We start from the raw sequence: 21447 nt of genomic DNA on the forward strand, positions 1-21447 counted from the left end.
TATCTATCTCCCAATTTATTCCTGTTTCTTTTTTACAGGGAGGGGGTGTAATTAGGCTTATTTATTCTTAGAGGAGGTATTGGGGATTGAACCCAGGACCTCGTGCATGCTAAGCATGCAGTCTACCACTTGAACTATACCCTCCCCACTTCTATTTCCCAATTTATAAGCGAGAAAACAGGTACAGTGGGAGAGACGACTTGCAGTCTCCCAGCTAGTAAGTGGCAGAGCCAGGTGTTAACCTAGGTGGCCTGTCCCACGTCCACGCCCTTCACCCCTATGCCTGACTGCCTCTTGTAATTATTGTAATTGCTAATAATTATACTAATTAGGAGGTAATAGTAATACTTAGTTTTCTTGACTGCTTTCCAAGGGTCAGGCTTGTGTGACTGAATGGTATTGTCTCATTTAATGCACACAAGTCTACTGTGCCCGTTTTTCAAATGAGGAAACGGAGGGCAGAGGGGTAGGGCCCCCAGCCATGGTCACACATCCAAGACATGGCTCCCACCCATGATGTCCCCCTCAGCCAAGGAGCTGGCCCCAGAAACCGTCTTAGCAAGGGAGGGAATCTCGGGCCCAAGGGAAATCATCCTTGCAATTCTGTCAGTTTCATCAATGGAGGGTCAGAGTTGGCGTCACGAAGATGTTTTTTAAAAAGGCAAAAAAAAAAAGTGTAGCTAACAGGATTAGCTGTCACCCCTCAGGTCCCGCACCTGATGAGAAATCATTTCATTTCCTCTGCCCCAGGAGGTCATCAATTCTCAGCTGCAGATCAAGCCATTAGCGGCAAGTTTCAGGGACTTGAAACAATCATCTCTGTGATTATTGAGCCTTTCCCGGGCATCACTAAGGCTCCCCACTGGTCCTGCCCAGAGACTGCCAGCCCACTGTCCTTTCCAGCTTCCTTTATCCACATGTGCATGCATTCCATAACATGAATAATGATAGTGGGCATTGATTGTAGACCAGACACTACGCGATGATTCCCAGTTGTTTAATTATTCCCATTCTACCTTTTCTCTGTTTGCCAGATGCCAACACCTACGGTCTAGCATTGACTCAGTTTTTCCCGATGTTCGCTCACTTTTTTGTACGTACGTTTAAAAGGGAACCACAGATCAGTGATGCTCATGTTTGAATGTACATCAGCATCACCTGGAGGGCCCTTTAAAACACAAGTGGGCCCCACTGTCAGAGTGTCTGATTCGGTAAGACCCAAGAATTTGCATCACAAGTTCCCAAGTACTGCTGCTGCCAGTAGTCAGGGGGCCACTCAGACCACTGCCTTTGATCACTACTCTAATTGGATCCCTTGCCATAAAAAACGACGTGCCAGGGAGGCTCTCTCCAGGAAGCAGAATCTCCCAACTAGTTCCAGTGAAGGCACTTGAATGAAAGAACTTCTTTCTCACAGAGGCGTAGGAAGGGTTAAAAGAATCTGAGGCCCCGCAAAGGCTGAGGACAGGGGGAAACTGTTACCAGCCTTGGGTGGGAAGGAGGAAAGGGTAGCAACAGTGTTCCGAAGCCTGTAAGAGCAGTAGCCGTGACAATGGAGCCATGGTTGCAGATAAGAGGATGAAGCCACTGCCAGAGATGTGGACAGAGACAGGGAAGGAGCAGGGCAGAAGCAGGGCAGAAACACGCTGACCTCTCTCCTCCCTCCTACTTCCAGCTGGTGCCCCCCATTGCTGACTCAGAAGGCTAGGGAGCCTGGGGATGCCGTTCTAAGGAGTCAGTCCCTTGGGGCACAGAGCAGTGATCTGGGGAAGACGGGGAAGGAGAGGATGCAGGTGATGGATTCTCCAGCACAGAAGATAACTGTCAAAATGTTCTTCAGGTCTGCCTAGGAACTGCTGAAGATCTGAGCCCTCTCATTGGTTTAAACAATTAACAAGTGTTAGGAAGGTGTTAAGGACACATCAGCACCAAACAGAGGCTCTTTTGATTGAGCTGGTAAGATTTTTTAAAATAATGGAAAAGCAAATAGTATTTTCACTCTTTGATTCGGACAATTGAACATCGTGGCTCTTCATACTTCACAGCACCTCTCTGCTGGTGCGAAATACAGATTTGTAGATGCGCTCCTCCTCACTTCTCCCAGCAAACCCCCACCCCAGTGTTACCCACCTAGGGTACTTATTCATCAGCCCCCGCCCGGCATTGGTTGAGGGCTGCTGCTGCCAGGTGGAGGGCAGGGTGGTATCAGCTTCCCAGCAGGTGGAGGGTGGGCTGGGTTGGCCAGGGCAAGCCCTGGGGTGGACAGGTGCTGGCAGATGGCAGGGACACTGAAGTATTGTGGGCAGGGATGGGTGGGGCACCCACAGTGTCACTACACCCTCAGAGCCCGCTCCCCACTCCTCCCCCTAAGTACTGAGTTTCCTGAGGGTTCCACCTCCCACCCTTTTCTCTTCTGCGCTGCGTGCTTTTTACAGGCCTCTGTCTCTTGAACAATCGCAGCAAACCTTTAGTGAGTACTTACATCTTACCAGTGCCCCTCCTCCCTGTCTGAGCTCTAGCTGCATTCTGGGCATCCCCACTGGAGGTCTTGAAGCTGCTGTGGACCCTGCATGTGCAGGAGTGACCTCACTGACTTCCTGCCTTAGCATCGTCCCATTCTCACTGAGGAACATGACTGTCCGCTCAGTTGCCGGCGCTGGAAACACAGCCCCGCTCTGGACTTTTCCCTTTCCTTTGCCTCTGCATTCGTGGGTTGGCTGTCCACTGAGCCCACCCCTCCGGAGTTATCAAGTTCCCCACTCGCCCTCACCCCTGACATTGCCACGTCCTGGGCCACCACCGTCTCTCCATGGAGCGCGGCCAAAGCCTGCAGTGGGTCTCCCAGCCAGGCCCCCTTCCAGAGTGAGGCTCCTGGCACGTCTTTCCCTTGCTGAGGTCTTTAGGAATACACCTGCCTCTGCAGCGTGGGTCAGCCTGACCTTCCGCAGCCTGGCTCCCAGCATCCTCAGACCCGTATGCTCTTCCCTGTGGCCTCCTTCCCCACCATACCTCGTGGCCAGCTCCACTCGGGGTCAGTGAGAACCCCCTCCCCCCATTATCCCACTCCATGGTCATCCTCTTGCACAAATCCTGACTCAGAAATTGTTTGGGATGCTGGAGGGCATGTAGGCAAGAGCCAGGACCAGAGAACCCTCCTCCTTCACACTCAAATGGGCCCTTGTGACCAGCCCCAGAGCCGGGAACGATACGACTTCAATGATACAGCTGGCCACTCTATCCTTCCAGCTCACAACCTCTGACTGTTCCTGGAGTCAGAGAGGCCAGGGCTTGAACCCCAACTCGCTATACCACTAGCCAGCTGTGTAGACCAGTTGCTTAACTTAAGTTTGCTCATCTGTAGAATGGGTGCTGCCTTGCTGCCTTGTAAAGTTGTCTGGAGGATTGGGGGAGATCATGCCTGTGAGTGCTGGTGTCTGAGGCTGGAGTCCCTGGTAGCGGACCTTGGGATGAGGATCCAGCTGCAAGTCATTTATAAAGGAAATGTCTCTGGGGAAGGGACTTGGGGGGAGCAGGAGGGAGAAGGGAGGGAGGTGAGTAAGGAGGTGATGTCAGGCCAGGGCCCAGAGAGGGCAGCTTCCTTCTTGACCCCGCGGGGGCTTTGCAGTGTGGGTCACCTCCCAGAGTTGTCTCTGCCAGAGCCGTAGGGCGGGACCACCTGTCAGCTGCTGGTTGACCACAGTGCAGAGAGGAAAGTGTAAGTTTCTTGGCCCTTTCTGAATGAAGATGGGCAAAATGGAGTCCAGTCTCCCAAAGACAATCCCCCAAAGACAGAAAGACTATAAAGAGGTGCAAGGAGATTGGGTGGAGGAGAGCACTGTCCTGTATGATTCAGCAGGTGAGAAACGCCTAATAACCGTCGGTCCTTACTGTGATACCGTTGCTACTGTTCGCATAACTGCAGCAACAATTCCACTTCTGACTATTGTTATTAATTTCCTTGGCTTGAGTGGGCTGAAACTTTCAGACAGATGCTCTGAGCCCAGTGGGTAGACAGGCAAATAAATCTGCAGAAATAAAAAGCATAACCCCAGCCAGGCATCTGAGATCCCAGTGCCTGCTTCTCCGTGGTTAATTTACTCTTGGAGCCCCTCAACCCCCCAAGGCCGATGCCATCTCCCAGCCTATCTGAAAGAGGAGAGCCGGAGCCCTGCTGTGAGGGGTGGTGGGCGGGGTGGAGGCTTGGCCCTGGGGCCCCCGTGGGCCGGATGAGAGCACCTCTTGGAGGGGGGTGGGGGCTGTGCGAGGGAGTTGGCTGAGTCAGTGCGCCACACCTTGGCGAGGGGCGGCCTCCACCCACCAGCAGGGCAACAGCAGCTGGAGCTGAAGGCTGCCCGCTGGCATGGCCCAGCTCACCCGGCACCTCCTGCCTTCCTCCCCACTGCCTGGTGGGCCTTGGGCCAGCGGAGGGCTGTGGAGGCTACGAGTGTGTGGTGCCAGGGGGTGTTTTAACAACATCCAGGCTGCCAAGAGCACATTATTCTCTTACAGAAATCCAAGGGATTGCCCAGGAGATGCGATATTTTTGTAGCAAAAAAAAAAAAAAAGAAAGAAAAAAGAAAAGTGCTTCAAAGCTCCAAAAGCTCTGTTGTGCTAGGAATGATAGTGGGTGTTTGAGAATCCGGATTTTTCATCAGGGAACAGATAGGGACTTGGAATTGCTGTTTGTTTGCTTCCTTCACTGAATAGTGTATATTGGGTGTCCTTCGGATGTTAAGGTGAAAGGAACAACTTGTTCAAAGGCAGAGAGGTAGGAAAGGACATGTTTGACAGCTTCAGAGAAAAGAAAAGCTGAAAATCAGGACTCTTGGTTGTAAGAGACAGAAATTCTACCTCAGACCAACTTAGGTGAAGACAAGGAATTCTTGGCTCATGTGATTGACAGAACAAGTGACTGGCAGCTTTAGGTGTGCCCATGAATTGAGCTCTCACTGTATGCTAAGCACAAGCTCGTTACATTGCTGTGTAATTGAATCCTCACAGTGTAACAATACTATGAGATAGGTGTTATTATTACCCCCATTTCATAGGTGAAGAAACTGAGGCATAGAGAGGTTCATTCCTGAACCAATGACTAGAGTCAGGAAGACGCAGAGCTCTGACTGGCCGGATGAGTCCTGTGCCCAGACATGGAGTCAGGATGTGGACCAGCTGCAACTGAACTGCACAGACTGAGATAGGGAAGGGTCTCCAAATAAAAAGCATGTAGGAAGAAGGGGGAATAATGTGGGATGGGAGAACTAGAAGATGCCCCAAATGATGATAACCCAATTTTGGACCAGTTGTGGAGAAAAGTGAGCTGTGCTATCTTAGGGAATAAAAAGAAGGTTTGGAGAGCCAAACAGCTGGAAGGATGGGATGCAACTGGCCTTCAGGAACAGCTGGAACCAGGCACTCCCACTGTCAGACTGCCTGGACTCCCATCTGGGCCTCTCTTCATGTCTACTTCAGAGGGTTACAAGCACAGATTCCTAGAGAAGGGTTTTGATTGGCTGCGTCTAGGTCACATGACCACGTTGGATCAATCAGCTGTGCCCTGGAGGGTAGGACCACAGCAGAACATGGCAGCCACAAGGTTGAAGCCATGGAAGTAGCAGTGATGGTTTCTAGAAAAAACTGGAGTGAGGTACAGGGTAAATAAAAATGTAGGTGTCCCTTGAGGGCAAGCGTGATGTGTGTAAGAGATGGGGTGCTTGTAGCTGCAGGTAACAGAGGACGTCACACCGTCCAGCTGGGCCACAGGGAAGCCCTCAGGGCTGGTGGTTGGGTGGCCCAATGAGGTCCCCTCTCCATCGCTCCACTCAGCCCCTAGTGTCAGCTTCATCCTAAGGCAGGTGCCCTCTGGGCCGTGAGATGGCTCCCAGTGGCAGTCATCTGACAGATGAGAAGAGAAAGCTACAGGATAGAAATTCTTTCCTCTAATCTGAATGAGCCCACTTATTGGTTGCACGCCTCCCTGGACCAGTAACCGTCATCCAGAGAGCGCCATGCTCCCACTGGCTTAGGCTGGGGTTCCTGAGCCAGTCCTGCTGGAGAAGGTGGCTGGCCATGATCCAGCCACACCTAAATCAGGACCCACCCTAGAACTGAGGTCCTCTCTAAAACAAATTGATCCCTCAAGCAAACGGCATGGGGTGAAACAAACACAGGGAGTGTCCATGCTGTGCGTCCTCCTCTCACGACCTCCCTGCCTCCTCCGTGCAGGGGTCCTGTGGCTGTCAGTGGTCTCCGAGGTGCTCTACATCCTCCTGCTGGTGGTGGGCTTCAGCCTCATGTGTCTCGAGCTCTTCCACTCCAGCAATGTCATCGACGGGCTCAAGCTCAACGCCTTCGCAGCCGTCTTCACGGTGCTGTCAGGTAAGGCAGAGGGCCTCAGGCAGCCGGGCGAGAGCACAACGGGCAGAGGGGAATGCGGGTGCTGGAGCCCCCCTCGGGCTGAGTCCTGCTTGGCCCACCTGGGCAACCTCTGGCCAATCGCTTCTCTTCTCTGAGCCTCAGTGTCACAACTTGTAAAGTGGGATTTGTCTGCTCACTTATTCTCTCATTCAGCACGTGTTTACTGGGTGTCGTGTGCCAGGTAATGTGCTAATAAGTGCTGGGGTTATAGTAATGAAGGGGAATAGTTTGGGGGCTTCATGGAGTTAACATGTGGGAGAGAGAGGTGGGTTAGCTGCAGACGTATTCAGGAGATGGACGCCATGTGGCTTGGTGATGGGTTGGTTTTCTGACACAAGGGAGAGGGAAGTGGTGGTGAGAATGGGCAGACGGTGGTGTCTTTCGCAGCGATATAAAAGAGGGACCTATTAGGGGTGGCAGGCACATCACTCATCTACCTGAGCTTACCTGCCCTTGAGACATCCGTGTGGAGATGGCCAGCAGGAAGCCAGATGGGCAGACACATTTGGAAGCTGGAGGGTGAGTGTGGGATGATCAGAGGTGTTGGGCGAAGGCCAAGGATGTTGATGGTTTTACGAAAAACAGGATGGCCGGCAGCAGCACGTGATTCAGGGAGGTGGAGACAGGGGACTCCCAAGAAAAGGTCGTTGGATTAGGTGGCCTGGTGCCCAGAGTAGTTTCGGCAGATCCAGGGCAGAAGGGGTTAAGCCGGGAGTTTGCCAGAAGGGAGTAAAAGGAGCCGGTAAACCATACCTGCAGGAGGCCTGACAGAGTGGCGGCTTGGCTCTGTTCGACATCTGTTCCTAAAAAGCCAAATGTAAATTGAATTTCTATAAATCTAATCCTATTCTTCACGCATTGGAAGAACTCTATTTAATGAAACCGAAACGATGAGCCCTTTGGTAAGGGAAATAATCGCCCCCTAATTGAGGTATGTATATGTAACAGAAGGATCTCTCAGAGAACACAGAGAAGAATTCAAGAAATTATAGCACGCCTGGTAGATCAAAACATGCACATTGTCATCCCAGGATGTGGGAAATCTAACCAGAATAGTAAAGGGAAGAAAAGAAACATAGAGTGATGCTCACAGCGCTGTTGATTTTGGCCCCCGCTTACCCCGTTTTCAGCTATTTCAGATAGAGAGACTGTTTCTTCTTTTTCTTCTTCTTCTTCTTTTTTTTTTTTTTGATTCAGTGTGTGTATTACTTGAAATCAGTTTTCATTCATGGTTCTTTTTTTCATCTTTTATTCATTTACTCAACCAACACTCACTCAAGACCTGCTGGGCACTGAAGGCACTGGACTAGGTTTGAGGGAGTCAAGGAGAAAGGACTCAGTCCTTGCCCTCCTGAAGTTTGCAATCTTGTGGAGACACAGAATCATCAAATGAATGTAACCTGGTGGGTTAACCTCCATGAAGTGGGTTTTGTGGGTCCTGCAGAAGGGCACCTGCGTTTGCTCAGGGGGTGTGGATGGGTGGAGGTGGAGCATGGGGAAGGCACCATTTGAGCTGAGACTTGGGAAAAAGACTGAGAGTTTACTTGCTGGACAAATTGGGGAAGACATTCCAGGTGGTGGGAACAGCATCGGCAAAAGCGTAATGAGGCAGCATACTCTGAAAACTTCACATAGTTCAGAATGGTGGGAATGAACATAGAAAGTCAGGAGAGTAGGAGTGTTGAGAGATGAGGCTGGAGAGCCGGGTGAGGTTCTTGGTGCTCTGCAGTGGTCTTTAGATTTTATCATGTGGACAATAGGGAGCCATAGAAGAATTCAGAGCAAAGGAGGATATGGTCAGGTTTGCACTGGGGGATGAAGGTTCAGGGTGCAGCTCGGATGGAGTGGAGCAAGGATGAGGTAAGAAGGCTGGCCCGGAAGTGAGAAGGGGTGAGGTGCCAACCTCGTGCAGTGGCAGTGGGATGGGGCGATGCAGGTACATGTGCCCTCCAGCAAGGAGGAGAGGTCAGCAGGGCTTGTGGACTGACTGGGAGAGGTGGGTGGGAATGGGTGACTATCAAACAACCGAGACTTTAGGTCACGGGTTCCTCGTGTGGTATCCACAGAATTCAGGCAGTCCAGGAACCTGGATGGGGAAGAAGTTATATCTTTATTTCTCTGACTTGTAACTGATATTTATCATGTCCTTCAAATATGAATGGAGGCAACAAATCACAGTACTGGCGGCACCTGTGATGTGGCACCAACAGGAATCCACATTTTTCATCTCACACAACAGTTTTTGTGTAGATATCTTAAAATGCACTCCTTCAAAATGAGTGCATGCTTCTTAGAGCCTCTGGTGAATTTTGTTACCTAATATGTTATTAAAGAAGCACATTTATTATTATATAACACATTTGTTTGAATATTTTGCTAACTGTATTTCAGTATAACTGGTTTCCTCTGTAGTCCTATTATTTTATTTTATGCAATTGAAAACATTTGCATAAAATGAGGGGCCCATAGGTCCAGATGGCCAGACCCCCTGATCTGGGCTGGTGTTTGCCTTGGCCGGGACGGGATGAGCAGGGTTACCACCAATATGGGGAAGGTGGGAAAAAGCAGGTGGGGAAGATGATGGGTTAGTTAGGTTGGGTGTGATGTGCTGCGGGGCATCAGGGCTCCTGTCCCTGTCCGTGGTTTCATCCCTTCTTTCTCTCTGTTAAGCATGGAAGAGTCCCCTCCGTTATCCCCAGCCATCCAGCCCTCCCCCTCAACTTGCCTACTCCAGTCATAAGACAAAAGCTGGTGGTCAGCCCAAGGCAGCCATCTCCGGTTCTTCAAGCAGGCCTGTCATGGGGAAGTGGGTAGGAGGCTCTTCCCCCACCTCAAAGGGCTCATTAAAGTTTTCGCCTCTCAAAACCCCCCAGTTTCCTTCTAGCAGGGAGTCCCACTGCTAAAGAAAATAAGATCATCTCTGTAATTTCAGGCAGATAAACAATGCAGGGCTCAGGGAGGTTAACTGACTTGCCCAAGGTCACACAGCTGGTTTTGGGGTTGGGATGAAACCTGGCTCCTGCTGGCTTCAGAGCCCTCTGCTCTTTTCTCAGGATCTCACCTCAGGAGGAACTGGGCGGGTGGGGAGGGAGAAGACTTTTAAGTCCCCAGGAAACAGTAACTGAGAAGGATGTAGCAGCCAGATGATGTAATAAAACCAAAGTAGCAAATGATGGAGAGAAAGCAATCTGTATTCATGCCTGGGAGAAGATAAACCTGGGAGAAACATGAGACCAAGGGAGAGATGCCTGGCCTAGAGGAGCCAGGAAGCTGGTCTTTCTGGAGCCCCTTGAGAACAGGGCTGGGGGTGAGAGGTTTGGAGGAGGTGGGTGGGCTTCTGGCTTGCTCTGCAGGAGGGGAAAAAACGGCAGGGTCAGGGAGAGTGCATTGACTGAGTCCACGTGGGGAGAGGGTTGGGCTCTGATGCTGCCAGACCAGCTCACACCTGAGGGGTCCTCGGCCCAAAGTCAGCACTTCTAGGGTAGAGGAGAAAGCAGAGGTGGGGCAGCCCCTGATGGAACCAATTATCATAATTAATTATAACCAGTTAATTAGTATGAATCATAGTAGCCCACACTGACGGAGATGCCATGTTGCACCAGCTCTGGGCTGAGCCTGGGTTAATAGCTTTATTCCTCAATGTCCTGGCGGGAAGGGACTAACACTGTGTCCATTCCACAGATGGGAAAACCGAGTTGTCTGCATTCACATAACTTGTAAGTTGTTGAACCCAGAGCCTACCACATAAAGTGCTTTGAGCAGGGCTTGGCCCCCAGAACTTCAGGTTGTCATTGTTACTACTACTGTTACTCCTCGCTGTCCGTGAATAACCTAAGAGCAGATCGTGACCCCAGGGACCAGCCCTGTCACAGTGAGGCTAGGGCAAAGGGATTTGGACTCTCCAGTGAAGAGAGAAGGGGTGGCAGGGCCAGGCCAGCAGAGCTGTGTTCCCAATCCTGGCAGGAAGGTGGTTTTATAGAGCAGGTTGGTGTCCAAGGGCTGGAGGCGGGGGCTGTGATGGTTGGTCCGCTGGTCCAGAGCCTGGAGCTCATAGTGCTTCTAGGGGACCTACAAAGTGCTTTAATTTTGACTGCTTTGAAAATCAGAGGAAAAAAAAGTAGAATGATAATGAAGACATAAGAACAAGTCTAGATTGGATTAGATTTTTTTATGCTATTGCCATCATAAAATGTAATTTTTAATATTTCTTTTATGGAGGAATGGGCCCATGAAAGTCATAACGTGGCCCTGCACTGGGCCACTGCTGTTCTCTGTCTCTCAGGACTGAGCAAGGCTAATTCCAGCCCAGGGGGCAGCACCAGCTGTCAGGGTCCCCCCACCCACCCAGTCCTGTGACTTCAGCAGAGAGGTACTGGGGAAGATGGGCTCCCTGGGCCCCAGTCTCACAACCCCAGGGGATGTGAGGCCAGGCTGGAGGATATCTGTTCTTCCCCAATTCCTCCGAAAAATGAGGCTGATGTACTCAGGAAGAAAAGAAAAGTCATTTGGAGAATTCTTGCATGGTCGGGCTAACTGCGGGCTTTCAGTAAAAATTGCGCTGGCTTGAAGAGAAACATGTCCATTTCCAGGAAATAATCAGAGCAATAGTGAGCAAGTCTATTTTGTTAAGTAGTGAGAAAAGAAAATTTTGTGATAAAACAAAAAATGACCAAGGATGAGGTAGCACTTTGGATCTGGGAAACTTAGAACCTTATCTTTCATGGAATCTTGGCATATTTGGTTTCATAATAAAATATATATTTAACTGCACAGTGCGTCTCTATTAATCTTATAATTCATTTTGTAACCTTTAACCATGTTTTATACGTTATTTTGTTACATATATGTGTAATATGTGATTTGAAAATTTTTGTTTTTATTTCTTTTTTAAAAATGCAGAATAGCCTAAGCTTGGAAGCAGTTGAATGGGGTCTGATGGGGATGAGAGTGTTGTGCTGCTTTTGTGACCAAAAACTGCAGGGCTAGTGGCCTCTTAGCCAGGAATTAAAGGTAAAATCTTGTATGTCTTTCTTTGAAGGAGTTCTAACCTTGTGAATGGAGAATGACTCCGGAAAATATTGATGGAGAAGCATTAAAGGCTTAATCATTACAAATACTTAAAAAAATTTCAGGAGCTGTTTTCAGAGTGAGGTCTGAGTTGAAGAGCAGGCCTGCAAGGTGGGCACCACGGGTGCATTTTGGACTGAGGTTTGGGGACCAGGAGGCCTGTTGGTGCCGAAGGAACAAAGCATGCCAATCCCACTGCACTGCAGAGGGGCTTCCCAAATCCTCAAATACCAAGTGCTCCCTGCTCCCCTGGGCCCACCTCCAGCCTCAGGAGCCATGAAGCCTGTGAGTTGAAGGAAGATGTGTTTGCAGAGCCATTGGCCTCACGCCCGGGTCTGAGGCTGCCTTCTGTGAGCGACTGTGAGATGGTGAACCCATCAGCTTTGCCTTCCACGGGCTGCCAGCAAGCTTAGATCCAAGCTTTGTGTTCAGTCCCAGCAGCTGTCCCCAGGCGAGGTTGCCTGTGGTCTTGAACTCTTCCTCATCCACCTTTCACTTAATTCCTTGGCTTTTCCTTGGCGCTTACTCTCGGTGCAGTGAAGGCACAGAGTTAGTATGTGGCAGTTCAGTGCTTTGGTTGCTGTTGATCCTGTAGTTCCCTGTCCACAGGGTCCCTTCTGGCCCCCAGGGCTCTTTGCTGCTAGGACCAGATGGGAGATGGGAGAAGGAGGCTGGTGACCCCAGTGCCTGTGGTCTCCTCACTCGCAACCAGAGGACTCAAGTGCAATGCCCACCAGGACCGTGGAGGGGACATAAATGAGTGCAACCGTCCAGAGGTAACAACAGTGAATGTGGGGATGGTGGCAGGCTTGGGAATGTATGCCCCTTCAACACCTCATGGTTGCCATGGGGGAAGATGCATGACATTCAAGGAAAGCCAAAATACCGTTTTTTAATGGAAAAAAACCTCCTGATTTTTAATTCAAAATGTTTTTCAAACAGCTTTATTGAGATATAATTTACATATCATAAAGGTCATGTAGATGTAAAATGTAGAGTTTAGTGTTTTTTAGTAACCATCACATAATCTAATTTTAAAATCTTTTCATCTCCCCAAAAAGAAACCCCGTACCCACTGGCAGTCTTTATTTTCCATCAACCCCCACCCCAGCCCCAGGCAACCACTGATCTCCTTTCTATCTCCATAGATTTGCCTATTCTAGAGATTTAAAATTTTTTTTAAATTTATTTTTTAGGGGGAGGTAATTAGGTTTATTTATTTATTTATTTTTGGAGAAGGTACTGGGGATTGAACCCAGGACCTCATGCATGCTAAGCACGCACTCTACCATTTGAGCTATACCCTCCCCCTAGACATTTTGTATAAACGGGATCAGACAATACATGGTCTTTTATGACTTGCTTCTTTCACTTAGCGTGGTGTTTTCAGGGTTCATCCGTGTTGTAGGGTGTATCAGAACTCCATTCATTTTTATTTATTGCTGAATAATATTCCACAGCACAGATAAACCACATCTTGTTTTTCCATTTATCAGTCAATGGACATGTGTGATGTTTCCACGCTTTGGTTAGTATGAATAATCCTGCTATGAACAAGTGTTTGTGTGGCCATAGGTTTTCCTAGGAGAGGAATAGTTGGGTCCCCTGGTAACCCTCAGTTTAACTTTTTGATTCAAAATGTTTTAAACCATCAGGCCAGCCAACAAAACATCACTGCAGACCCTCAGCATCCTCTCCTGCCTCAGGCAAGAACAATCCGACTTTTTTTTTTTTTTTTTTTTTTTTTTTTGTGTGTGTGTGTGTGTGTCCTGAGGAGCAGAAGACGGCTCACTCCCCCGCTCAGGGGCTCCTGTCCTAACCTCCTTGGTAAATTAAGGCTTCTGAAGATGATAGCCCTGAGGGAAGGAGTTTTCCGATGGGTTTTACTTCTCTTTCCTGAAAAACCTCTGGGAGTGAAGAAGTCCAGAGGCTCTTACCTACTAAGTGAAGCGAAAGGAAAAAGGAGAAAATACAGGGGGAAGAAAACCCATGAATTCCCATCTAAAAATCTTATTCCGCCACGCCCGTTTGCCTAATGATCATTTTGCATACTTGACGATTGACCTCACGTTGATACTCATCAAGTGTGCAGCTCTCCGTGTGATAAAGTTCCAGCTCCTTTAGAGATTTAAATATAGAAGGCTTTTTTTCTCACTTAGCCTCATTTGACCATTTTAAGAATTTCTTAACGAAGTCTGTTTTTGTCATTTCTAGTTGGTATTTGTCAAATGTGACTTTTGTAGAATAAATTTTAAACTCCTTCCCAAGACTATAAAATCTGGCCCTTGCCTTCCTCTCGAACTTCATCTCCTGCAACTCGGCCCCTCCTTGCTGGTCCTCACCCTCTCCACGCTGGCACCGGCCCCAGCCCATGGCTTCTTCTGCGGGTCTGCCTTCCGCGCATGCTCCTGGCTTGCTTCTTTCTTGAGCCAGCTCTCCACTCAGGTCATCTCCTTAGGAGGTCTTTCCTTTCCCCCAGTCCTTTCCATCCCCTCCTGCTTGTTTTTCTTAATGGCACGTACTGTCTTCCGAGCAGTGTCTAAAACACGGTGGGCACTCAGTAAATATTTATTGTATGCATAAAAGAACTTCTAGACTAATTTGTTTACTTGTTTGCCACCCACCTCTCCTCTAGACCAGGTTTTCTCAATCTTGGCACATTCTTTGCTAGATTGTTGGGTGGTTCTTTTTTTTTTTTTTTTTTTTTAATGGAGATACTTGGATTGAACCCAGGACCTCATGCATGCTAAGCACGCACTCTACCACTGAGCTATCTCCCTCCCATGCAGGATCCTTCTTCATTGTTGTGGGGAGAGGGGCTGACCAGGGCACTGTAGGATGCTGAGCAGCATCCCTGGCCTCTACCCACCAGATGCCAGTAGCACCCCCTCCCAAGCCTTGGTGTTTCCAAATGTCCCTTGGAGGCAAAATCATGGTTGGTTGAGAACCACCGCCTGGACAGTTGGCTCCCTGAGAGCTCTGGCTGTTTTCTCTGCTTCTGTATCCCCAGGGCCTGGCCCTCAGAAAATTCTCCTTGAATGTATGAGTGCATTGCAGAGGCAACATGACATGCTGGGGCTGGACCCCTCCCAGTGGGGCTGTTGGTGTTTGAGCTTTTGGGTTTGCAACTTGCCCCAAGAGGACAGGCGTGGACTCTGGAATCAGACAGACTGGGTCACACCTCAGTTGGGCCACACTGAAACTGTGTGTTCTGGCAAGATACTTATATTCTCTGAGTCCCTGGGTCTGTATCATGAGGGGCTTGAGCAGTGAAATGAAATCATCCAAACCACACGAAGAGCCAGTGGGGCGAATGCACACGCACTCTTGCCTGTTAAAGAGTTTGGGTGGGAACGGTGACATTGGTGGGATCTGGTGCAGGGCACTACACTTACGGGTAGGTGACTGTGTGTCCTGGCTTGCCCGGGACAGTCCCAGCGTCATTACTAACGGGGCCTCTGTCACCCCCAGAAGCATCCTTGTTTGGATGATAAGCTACCTGCTCACCAGTTTGGGGGGCTTTGCTCTTGCGTGTTTATTCTGTGAATACATCCTGAGTTTCTTCTTAAGAGAGTCCACATCCTTACCTTCTCTTTCCTAAGGCAGAAATCACCCACCCCGACACCAGCTTTTTCCAGCTGTCCCTCCTTCTTTGAATTGCTCTTTTTCCCCTAGACCAGTGCTTGGTCTATTTCCACTCTGCGCCTCTTGGCTTGTTGGAACCACGGGACTTTTTTTTAAAATATTTTTTTTTTGACTCCGCGTTGCTGACTTTCATCTGGGCTTTGTTTTCCTCGGGGGTTGTTGCCAGGTGGGCAGCAGGGAGGGAGGCCAGGCAGCACTGAGAGTGTTTGGAGCTGGGGGACAGGGCTCTGACGGCCAGACTCTCCCCTGGGTGTAAGTGTTAATTCCACCCTGGGGCTGACAGAAACTTAGAGAAAGACACTGCATTGAATTCCGCCTTAAAGGATGGGTGGAGAGGTGTGAAAGCCCAGTTGGGGCAGGGAGGGAAGCAGGCTGACAGAGGCAGAGGCTCGAGGGACACACAGCATCCATTCTTCATTCATTTCTCCTTCCTTCCACAAATAGTCCTTAAGCCTTTCCTCTGTACTGGGGACCAGGAAAACAATCAGGCAAGCTCACTGCCCTTGGGGGCTTGGGTCTAGTGAGGGAGGCAGTGAATTAGTGAGTAGTTGGGAGTGTGTTATGAAGGGAAAGTCCCAAGGCTGGGGATCACGCCTGCTGGGGGCTCAGGATCCTTCCCCCAGAGCCCCAAAAGATGAGTGGACTTAGCTGGGTGAGGAGGCAGTGGGGGTGGAGGAGTGAGACAGAGAGAAAGAAAGAGAGAGTGCTCCAGGTAAGGGGCCAGCAAAGGCAAAGGAGGATCTGTGAGGGGGAGGCTGTGGGCAGAGACTGGGGAGCACGGGAGAGTGGCAATGAGATGCAGAGGCGGATAATGCAGGCTTGAGTTTTCTCCGCAAGATAATGGAGGAAGCCAGGTATTCGGGGTTTTAAGCAGGAAAGTTTCAGGGAAGGTGATTCCTTGGAGTGGCTTGACACAGGTGCGCTGGGCCGAGGTGGGGAAGTAAGAGAGGAAAGTTCAGTCTGATTGTGACCAGATGTGGATGCCAGGCTAGGATATGTGGACTTCGCTCGGGGTGGGTGTGCAGTTGAGGATCTCTGAGGCTTTAAGCAAAGAATTAGTAAGGTTACCAGCAAGTTCTAGAAAGATGGTTCTTAGGGTAGAAGGAGGGGTCGGCACAGATCCAGGACTCTGGCCAGGAGGCTATCTGGGTTTCTGGCCACAGGGAGATGGTGGCAGTGGGAACAGAGAGGGCTGTGGATGGATTTGAGAGAAGCAGGACTGGGAGGACCTGATGATCTGCAAACTGGAGGGCAGGGGTGGGGGGGTGTCGAGGTGCCCCAGTTGTGACTGTGTGGGGAAATGGGGAGTAATCCCTGGAGGTCAGGGAAGAACAGAGGGGTGCATTCTGGGTGTGTGAGGGTTGAGACAGGACCTTATCATATCTCAGTCTGTCCAGGGCTGGGAGGGAGAGGGCAGGGAAGAGAGGAGAGTGAAAGGTCCCTGATAAAGAAAGAGATGGAGTAGGAGACTGGGGGTGGTAGAGGGAGATGAACAGACCCACTAGAATGGAGGTGGGGACACACAAAGGGAGAAAGAGACAGAGGCAGAGAAGGAGGGAGGGGGAGAGAGGAAGACGCAGAGGGAAAACAGTAGCAAAGATACTAACATTTACTGAGCCCCTGCTGTGTGCCAGACTCGTTATACAAGTTAATCCTGTGGTTAACCCCCTCTCCAACTCCTAGAATCTTGGGAACCCTATACTGTTCAATAAAGTCTGGCATACAGTTGTGTTCATGTGTTTGTGTGTTCTTAGTGAATTATAACATTAAATCTGAGAATAGCAATTGTTCTTACTGGATCATTCATTCATTCCACCAACATTTACAGTGCTCCTGCATATAAGGCATTGTTCTAGGACAGGAGCCAACAAACTTTTTCTATAAAAGGACTAGAGAGTAAACATGCTGAGCTTTGCAAGCCACTGGGTCTCTGTCACAGTTACTCAACTCTGCTGTTGAAAGCAACCCGAGACAATTGGTAAATGATGGGCATGGTCATCTTCCAATACGACTTTAAATAGAGCAGTTTCTAAAAAAGTTTAAAATAGAACCACGTATGATGCAGTCATTTCACTTCTGGGTATAGATCTGAAGGAAACAAAATCACTGTCTTGAAGAGATACCTGCACTTCCATGTTCACTGCAGCATTATCTACAGTAACCAAGACACGGAAACAACCCAAGTGTCCATCGATGGGTGAATGGGTAAAGAAAATGTGGTCTATACACACAATGGAATATTATTCAGCCATAAAAAAGAAGGAAATTCTGTCATTTGTGACAATAGGGATGGACCTTGAGAGCATTATGCTAAGCGAAATAAGTCAGACAGAAAAAGACAAATACTGTACGATCTCACTTATATGTGAAATAGAAAAAAATAGAACTCAGTGGATACAGAGAACAGATTGATAGTTGCCAGAGGTGAGGGTGTTGGGGTGGGTGAGATGGGCGAAGATGGTCAAAAGAACAAACTTTTGGTTATAAGGTGAGTAAGTCCTGGGGTTGTAATGTACAGCACGGTGACTAAAATTAATGCCACGGTATCATATATTTGGAAGTTGCTAAGAGAGTAGATCATAAAAATTCTCATCTCAAGAAGAAAATCCTAGCTCTGTGAGGCAATGGATTTTAACTAAACTTACTGTGGTAATCATTTCACAATACAGATCTTCCTCAACTTAGGAGGGGATTACGTCCTGATAAACCCATCATTTTAAGTGGGAAGTATCATAAGTTGAAAATACATTTAATACACCTACTGAACATCGTAGCTTAGCCTGACCTGCCTTAAATGGGCTCAGAACACTTACATTTGCCTGCAGTTGGGCAAAACTATCTAACACAAAGCCTCTTTCATAATAAGGTATTGACTATCTCATGTAATTTACTGAATACTGTACTGAAAGTGAGAACCAGAGCGGTTGTCTGGGTACTGAATGGTTGTAAGTGTACTGGTCGTTTACCCTCATGATCGTGCGGCTGACTAGGACCTGCGGCGGCTGTCACGGCCTGGCATCACGAGACAGTATTGTATCGCATATCGCCAGCTTGGGAATAGATCAAAATTCAAAATTCTATTGAATATCTATCACGCTCACACCATTGCGAAGTCGAAAAATCATAGGTTGGGGACTGTCTGTACATACAAATATCAAATCATCATGTGATTTGATATAGCAAATCACCAATCACCTAAAACTAATACAATGTTACAGGTCAATTATATCTCAGAAAAACTAGGGGGAAAAAAAAACTTTTGTTTACAAAAGTTGACTACCAGCCACATTTGGTGGGAGGTCCATAGTTTGCCGACCCCTGTTCTAGATCTGGGAGATGCAACAGTGATCAGAACATACAACATCCCTGTTCTTGTGGAGTGTACAGTCTGGTGGGGGAGACAGAGAACTAATTAGATATACAAAGATAACATGATGATACTATGATGATAGAGTGAGTCATGCTTTGACAAAAAATTAAGTGAGGGGATAGCAAGTAATGGGAGGTGGGGCTCTTGTAGACAGGGTGGTCAGGAAAGACCTCTCAGGGAGGTGCATTTCTGTAGAGACTTGGAGGAAATGAGGGACTTGTGGGAATATTTGGGGAGGAGCATTCCAGAGTGAGGGAGCAGTAAGGGCAAAGGCCCTGGGGTAGCTCTGTGTCTGGTGTTTCCTGAGGAATGGAAGCCATGTGTCTGGGGCGGGATGAAGATGGTGGAGAGTGGTAGAAGGTCAGGAGGGACCAGGAGGAGTAGGGAGTTAAACTGTGGAGGCCTCCTAGGCCACTTTATCATTGGTGAGGACTTTGGCTTTGACCCCAGGAGATGGAGAGCCATTGGAGAGTTCTGATCAGAGAAGCATGATTTTGTCTGTTCTTTGAGGGATCATGGTGGCTGCTTTGTTGACAAGGGCAGAAGCAGAGAGACCAGTGAGGAGGCTACTGTGACAGTCCTGGTGAGCGATGCGGGTGCTCAGATTAGGGTACCAACAGTGGAGGCGTGAGAGGTGGTTAGCTTCTGCATATGTTGCAAAATAGAACCAACAGTATGCACTGATGGATCAGAGGTAGGGGAGATGGAGATGGAGACGGAGGGATGGAAAGAGAGAGGAGTCACAGTAAATCCTGGGATTTGTGACCTGAGCCACTGGAAGGATGGCTTTTTCTTCACTCAGGTGGGGCAGACTGGGTACGTAGAATGTTTGGGGGGATCAGGAGTTCAGATATGGGGCAGGCTAACTTGAGATGCCCGTTAGGTGCTGCAGGTGAGTAAGAAGCAGCCCCTGTCTTCAGGGAACTCAGAGTCCAGCCTGGAGAAGCCAACCAGAGCATACCTTAGTGACAGTCTGAGGTATTAAAGGTGCCACAGAAGCATGAAACCAGTATTGCAAACCCCTGGAGCTCCTGGGGAGGTGAAGGAGCCTTCACAGAGGTGACGAGTTGACTGTCCTTTGAACAAAGCTCAGGTAAAGAATGAGGGAAGGGCATTTCTGGCAGAAGGAACAGCAGGTGCAAAGGCAGGGAGACATGTGAATCTGTAGTTTCCTGCAGCTGCACCCTGAGCTATGGGCATGGGGGCTGTGGGTCAGGACGAGGCTGGAGAGGTGGCATGCTGGGCACTTCAGACTCTCCCCCAGAGGCAGTGGGGAGCCAGTGATGGTTCTAGTCAGCAGAGTGAGATGGTTAGAGTGCCTTTTTGGAAAGTCTGCCCTGCCAGTAGGGCAGCCTCCCCCACTTCACAGGCAGAAGGCCAAGATGTGCTGCCAGAAAGTGTTTCTCAACCTTATTTTCATTCTTGTTCGGTGTTTTAGACTTTCTTTTCCTAATTGCCCCTCCCTTCATGAACTCTTAACTCCACAGATTATACCATACATCTGTTTCTGTACATTATGTGTGTCTGTGCTTTCAACAGAGTTATTATTTTTTTCTGCATTATCAAGGATGACAGTGACCTTTCAGGTTGGGCACTTTCACGTAGAGCCTCCCTCGAGAGGAGTTAAGCTATGGCCCTGGGACCTTGGGGGCTGGCATCTACCCTCCTTTCTAACTGGCTTTGGGTTGACTTGCTCAGTTGTTCTGTGCAATTTAAGTTCCTTCACAGAGCATCTCCTAGGTGCTATGCCTCTGCTGGGCCCAGAGCAGATCTTGGCCCCCACCTTTCCATGCGCTTACGGCCTGGGGTGGTAGAGGGAGGAGACAGTCTGACAGTGATGGGGTAGGGGGTGTCAGAATCCTGGGGTCACCCAGAAAGGTTGAGACTGCATGAAGTTGGGCCCCCAGTGAGACCCCTAGTTTTTTTATTTTTAAATAAAAGTCCAGTTATGAAGAAGATTAATCACCCATATATTATTGGTGGGAATGTAAAATGGTCCAGCCCCTCTGGAAAATAGGCAGTAATTTTCAAAGGTAAAAGCGGATTTACTGTAAGACTTACCATGGGACTCAGTGACTGCACTCTTGGGCATTGATCCCAGAGAAAGGAAGACTTATTTTCACATAGGAACTTGTACTTGAGTGTTCATAGCAGCTTTATTTGTAATAGCCCCAAACTGGAAACTAACCAACTGTCCTTCAGTGAGTGAGTAAATAAACAAATTGCTGTACATCTCTCCCATGGAACACCACTCAGCGAAAAAAAAAAAAAAAAAAGGAACCACTGTGGATACACACAGCAGCTTGGATGGCCCTTAAGGAAATTATGCCAATCTCAAAAGGATTTCATGATTTCATTTATGTAACATTCATGTAATAACATAATTACAGATACGGAGAATAGATTAGTGGCTGCCAGGGCTTAGGGATGGCAGGAAGATAGGTGTGTCCAGAAAGAGGCAACATGATGGGGTCTAGTGATGGTGCAGTTGAGTATCTTGATTGTGGTGGTGCTTATGCAAGGCTACACATGTCACAAAATTGCACAGAGCTACACTCACACATACACACACACTCATGTGTGCACGCAGAAGTGGTGAAATCTGAGTCAACCATTGATTGTGCCAAGGTCAGTTTTTTGGCTTTGATAGTGTATCCTAGGACCATGCAAGTTGGGTAAGTGTTAACTGGGTCAACGATGCATGAGACCTTCTTGTACATCCTTTGCAACCTCCTGTGGGTCTATAATTATCACAGAATAAGAAGTTTTGAAAAAAAAATCCAAGTAGGAGTTATAAAGTGGCTTCGAGATGATTTAGTTGGAAACCTCTCCAGTTTTTATGTCCCCTACACCTTGTGGTCTGCGTCACTTGTAGCCTTGTTCTCACCTGTCTGTGGAAGGTCCCAGAAGATCAGAAGCAGAGTTGGGACAGTCCTGAGTTGGGAGTCCCA

The 21447-nt window shown here is 48.7% G+C and overlaps 1 protein-coding gene across 4 annotated transcripts in view; it reads left to right on the forward strand.

Annotated features, from left to right (window-relative positions):
* The window catches only part of GSG1L (GSG1 like), a 185918-nt gene that overhangs the window by 112047 nt on the left and 52424 nt on the right, over positions 1-21447 (forward strand). For 3 of the 4 annotated variants that reach the window (XM_074346156.1, XM_074346153.1, XM_074346157.1), the window contains one exon: positions 6223-6375. The exons of the other annotated variant lie outside the window; for it this stretch is intronic. In XM_074346156.1, the coding sequence (XP_074202257.1) occupies positions 6223-6375 (153 nt within the window). The remainder of the gene's footprint in view (positions 1-6222; positions 6376-21447) is intronic. 4 annotated transcript variants of the gene reach the window in all.

Source organism: Camelus bactrianus, chromosome 18, assembly GCF_048773025.1.
Source record: "Camelus bactrianus isolate YW-2024 breed Bactrian camel chromosome 18, ASM4877302v1, whole genome shotgun sequence".
Taxonomy (NCBI): Eukaryota; Metazoa; Chordata; class Mammalia; order Artiodactyla; family Camelidae; genus Camelus; species Camelus bactrianus.